This window comes from Oryzias melastigma, linkage group LG12 (assembly GCF_002922805.2).
Source record: "Oryzias melastigma strain HK-1 linkage group LG12, ASM292280v2, whole genome shotgun sequence".
Lineage (NCBI taxonomy): Eukaryota > Metazoa > Chordata > Actinopteri > Beloniformes > Adrianichthyidae > Oryzias > Oryzias melastigma.
In genome coordinates this window covers 24,170,392-24,175,120 of record NC_050523.1, presented here as the reverse complement: position 1 = coordinate 24,175,120, position 4,729 = coordinate 24,170,392, and the positions used below count along the sequence as shown (strand labels likewise).

Sequence of the window (4,729 nt, the reverse complement as noted above, 5' to 3'; positions counted from 1 at the left end):
AAAACATAAAATCAACTTTGTTCTCAGTGATAAAATCATTAATTAAAAATGTTTTTCCTGCTAAAGACCTGACTTTTAAAAATGCTAATTTGAGAAGTTTATGAGTAATAATACTTTCATTTACCTTCTGTTTCTGGAAAGGCGCAGAGGAAATGTTTACCTCTCTTAAAGTCCTTTGTCTGCATTTTGGCAAGATTACATTCCTCCTGTTAGTAACAAGTACAGAAACGGTGTGTGTTTACTAGAGAACAAGGTCCCAGGTTTTTCTGGAGAACGTCACGACCGTTGGTATTTTCACAGTCTAGACCCTTAACACATCAAACATCTGACTGCAGGGACAGGATATGATGTTGTACAGGAGAGGGTGGGGTAGAGAGAAGTCTCAGATGTGATGTGTGACAGAAGAGTTTCAGCACAAATGAAAGGAAAGGCGTACAAGACTGTGGTGAGACCAGCCATCTTGTTTGGACTAGAAACAGTGGGACTGAAGAAAAGACAGGAAGCAGAGCTGGAGGTAGCAGAGATGAAGATGCTGAGGTTCTCTTTGGGAGTGACCAGGATGGATAGGATCAGGAATGAAAACATCAGAGGGACAGAACATGTTAGAGGTTCTGTAGATAAAGTCAGAGAGGCCAGACTGAGATGGTTTGGACATGTTCAGAGGAGAGAAAGTGATTATATTGCTATCAATATAAGGATGCTGAGTCTAGAGCTGCCAGGCTAGAGGTCTAGAGGAAGACCAAAGAGGAGGTTTTATGGATGCAATGAATGAAGACATGAAGGTGGCTGGTGTTAGAGTGGAGGATGCTGAAGACAGGCTTAGATTGAGGAAACTGATTTGCTGTGGCGACCCCTGAAGTGAAAAGCAGAAAGGAAAAGAAGAAGATAAGCAAAATTTCTGAGATGAAACCATAAACATTAAAACAAACCGTTTTATTTTTTTAAATCACTGCTGACATTTTACAAGTACTACATTTTGTTGCATTAAGATGATCCTTGGTGGCACAGGGTGTCTTTTATTTTGATAGGAAGTCATGTAACCCTAATAACGGTGTTATCAGTGTCTTATTTTTCTGAAGGGGGAAGTAAGTCTTGGTGGCTCCTAGTAAGTTTTTGTCGATGAGAAATCGACCCAAGTGCCTCTGGAAGACGGTTGCAGACCTCTGGACTAGATCAAAGGGTAGAAAAAGAGAATCAATATGGTGGCTCAATGCAAGTTTTCGTCCTGAACTTCCATCTTTTTTTTTTAACCCACGGAGGCCAGATTACTGTTGGACAAAGGAGGGATACACTGTGAACAGAACACCAGCCAATTGTGAAGCCCATTGAACTGGACTGACGGCTACACTAGCCAGCTGACTGGTGGACAGCTTAGTGAGCTCCGTTGCCCAGGTACCCGGCAGATCTAATAGCGATATCCACTGTCTAAGCGGCTGGCAGATCTAGCGAGGTCTACTGCCCAGGCTGAGTGTCCCTGGGCAGCTGATTAGATATTTGGTTGTACATTGCGTAAATGCTGTGTAATGTTCCACCCTTGGAAACAGCTGTGATAACCTCTCATGACCATTTGGTCAGCCAACTCTGTTTTTGCAAACGTAAAATCTTTACCCTGTTTGAATTCCTCCTTTTAAGGATAGCTTATTCTCAACTCAGTAACTAAACATATTTTTATGCACAACACACACCTAATGCATCCACACACTTAGCATTCCTCACCTCAAGATTTTATCTTTTATTCTCATTTATCTGTTTCTAGTTATTAGTTGAAAGCTATATTCTATGTTCCACATGTGTAGATTGCTTTACATGCTTTTACGTCCAGTATTTCTGCTTGTTTAACCTCATGTTATTCAATAAATATTCAAAAGGATGTCGTTTTTCAGAGATCATTATTTTTTTTTTTTTTTATGTGGTAAAGTCAATTCAAAGGGCATAAACGACCTAAAGTTAAGATACTGATTAATTGATTATTACTTAATTGATTAGAGGTAGCGGCTGATCATTAATGAGTAATATTTTTCCTTCATTACGAAGGTGGACTCCCCGAGGATAACTTTTTTAAATGTAATAAAATTCATATTTTAAACCAACTTTGGGATTGAATACTGCGAAAACCGCGTCTCTTTTGACTCGCCTGCCACATCTGGTGTGAATGCACCATTAGGGAACTTATGAGCTCATCTTTTTATGAACCAACTGAAAAGCTTCAAATGAAAGGTCAGATAGCAAAGCATCTTCAGAACCCAACCTGATGTGAAGTCCGGAGCCCGTTTTTCACAGTTGGTACCAAAGGTCCCAGTCTGACAAACACACTTGCATTCGGTCCCAGATAAAACCGGCCTGGCATTGTTGGGACAGGGGGCGCACTTGCACGTGTCAAACTCCTGTAGGTACTGCAGGAGTGCCCTCCTCAGGTGCCTCCTCTTTGTGGCTGCACAGGGGACTCCTCGCACCAGCACTATTAGTGGACGCAGCTAAAGCAAACCACTAGGTTAGTTTTTGGTCATGGGAATGTGAACTTAGATTGAGTTGAGAGTTAACCTTGTAATCAACCACAGCAGGGTTGTGAAGTACAGACTTGGCCCAGTTCTTGTAGGAGGTCCGGTCGGGAGCAGGTCCCTGTCTCTCCCAGGCCAGGGCTGCTGCCTCTCTGGTTCGACCTCCTTTCACCATGGAGAACGACTTCTCTGATGACTGAATGTATGAGCCTGGGCATTATAGAAATTACCCTTTAATAAATCTCAGTCAAAGAAAAAAAACGTTGGCAGAAGCAAAGTAAAGATTTTGTAGAAACCTGAATATTTTTCTGTCATTCTGTTGTTGCGACAGCGGGTCGCACTACTGTGTTCACTGTAGAGGATGACAGTCCAGGTGGTCTCCCTGAACAGGCAGCCTTGGATGTGTTCTTCTGTTTCACCTACAGCATCAGAGAAGACAGTAGCATAAATGTTTGACCTTTGGCTGGAGGATCATAGTTTCAGGCCCCTGACCCCCATGAAAAGATCTCCAGGAAAGCACATTCCTGCTTGGATTGGGCAGCTTCACTAAAATGTAAATTAATAAGTTGATTTAAAAAAAAGATCCATTGTTTCAATTGTGTATAAAACTAGCAATGGAGCAAAACAGATTGTAGCAGTATCATAAGAGGGTCACCTGTTCAAATTTGAGCATCTACAGGGTCAAGGTGGATGACCACCAACTAAACTCTTGGAATTCCACTTTGAGATCTTCATGCAAGAGTCCTAACTCAAATTAGTTTATGGCTCTAGAGTGATACTGTAAACTTCATGGTATGAATTTACAAGGACAAACCAGACATCCTTGATAAAATAGGTTCACTCTCAATAGACCTCCCATTTGTAAACTAAGACTAAAAACAGCAAGCAACCAGCCTTTCATAAAAAGTTTCCTCATCTCAATTGACCCCTTAATAACAAAGTTTTAAGTAACGTTAACACAATGAAAATAATTCGAAAGGGTTCTGTCACAGAGAAAAGCAGCTTTGCACCAGTATGCTCCACTTTACATTAGTAATGTGTTGCATAGCATAGTGGTAGTTTATTTGACAGGGACAATGTGCAAAAAACATTAAAGATGCTTCACACCAGATTATAGCCAACACTAGTTTCCATCTGTGGTGAAAGTGAAAATCAATACAATACAAACAGTCATTCAAATACCCACTCAGACATTAAACTTTCCCACAAACTACTGATTACATAATTAAATTATACAATAAAATCCACCTAAAACCAAATCACTGCTTACAGATCATTCAAGTACACACTCACACTTAACATTACAAATGACAACCAACTGGTAGCACAATAAAAAAATAATGTAGCTCAGACCATATTGTGCTATTTACAATCCTTAATGCTGACACTGCTGCTTTTCCAATAGTAATTCCTTAATATTACCTAAGAAATGGTTCATTTCTGAGGAAAGTTTCATATTCAGTGGGAGTTTGTTCCATTCTTTGATGGCTCTATAAGAAAAAGCTGTCTGCCAGAAGGCCGAGCTCCATTTAGGCAACCTACAGACATTGTGACTAGTCGACCTTTAAGCCCTGATTGTTTGCTCAGAACTGTCACAAACGGGCAGACAGCTGGTTCCAGTTGCAGCAGGTTTATTGATAAGAGACAGGCAGCCAGAAGCCAGGCTGAACTAAAAGTCCACAGAGCTAAATCAGAGTAAAGTCCAGGCAAGGGGACGGGGCAGACGGCGAGGAGGAAGATTCAGGAATGAAGAAGGGTCAGGTGACAGGTGACAGGTGACAGGTGACAGGTGACAGGTGATCAGAGTTTAAAGGCTTGGTATGCTGGCTGGCAGACACAGGGAATACTTCCCAGTGAATGACTGTGTGGAGCCAGACTATATTCTGAGGCAATGATGAGATGATGGGAAACAGCTGAAGATGATGAATCCAGTTGAAGGCAGGTGGTGAAGTCAAAACTCAGGTGAGCGCTCCCTCTGGTTGTTGGAGAGGGTAGCAGCAGGTTGATCCATGACAAGAACAGAACTGGACATACTTTTTCAGTGGGTGAGGCACCATTGTGTGAAAGGTTTTAAAAAGTAGTTGCATATTCATGTAATGTGTTCCTCCCCACGCCGGCAGTGGGATCCCCGAGATTTAAGATCTAGCAGGGGATCAATCTACATCGGAGCCTGGGGGTGTCCAGGTCTTGGTGGTGCGGAGTCCGGTCCTTGCTCTCGAGAACTAGTCCTC

General features: G+C 41.9%; 1 protein-coding gene across 2 annotated transcripts in view; it reads right to left on the bottom strand.

Annotated features, from left to right (window-relative positions):
• Positions 1-4,729, bottom strand: part of LOC112139833 (complement component C6) — a 61,107-nt gene that overhangs the window by 18,205 nt on the left and 38,173 nt on the right. For both annotated transcript variants that reach the window (XM_024262668.2, XM_024262669.2), the window contains exons 9-11: positions 2,795-2,917; positions 2,542-2,708; positions 2,249-2,474 (exon numbers count right to left, since the gene is read on the bottom strand). In XM_024262668.2, coding sequence (XP_024118436.1) covers positions 2,249-2,474; positions 2,542-2,708; positions 2,795-2,917 — 516 coding nt within the window. The remainder of the gene's footprint in view (positions 1-2,248; positions 2,475-2,541; positions 2,709-2,794; positions 2,918-4,729) is intronic.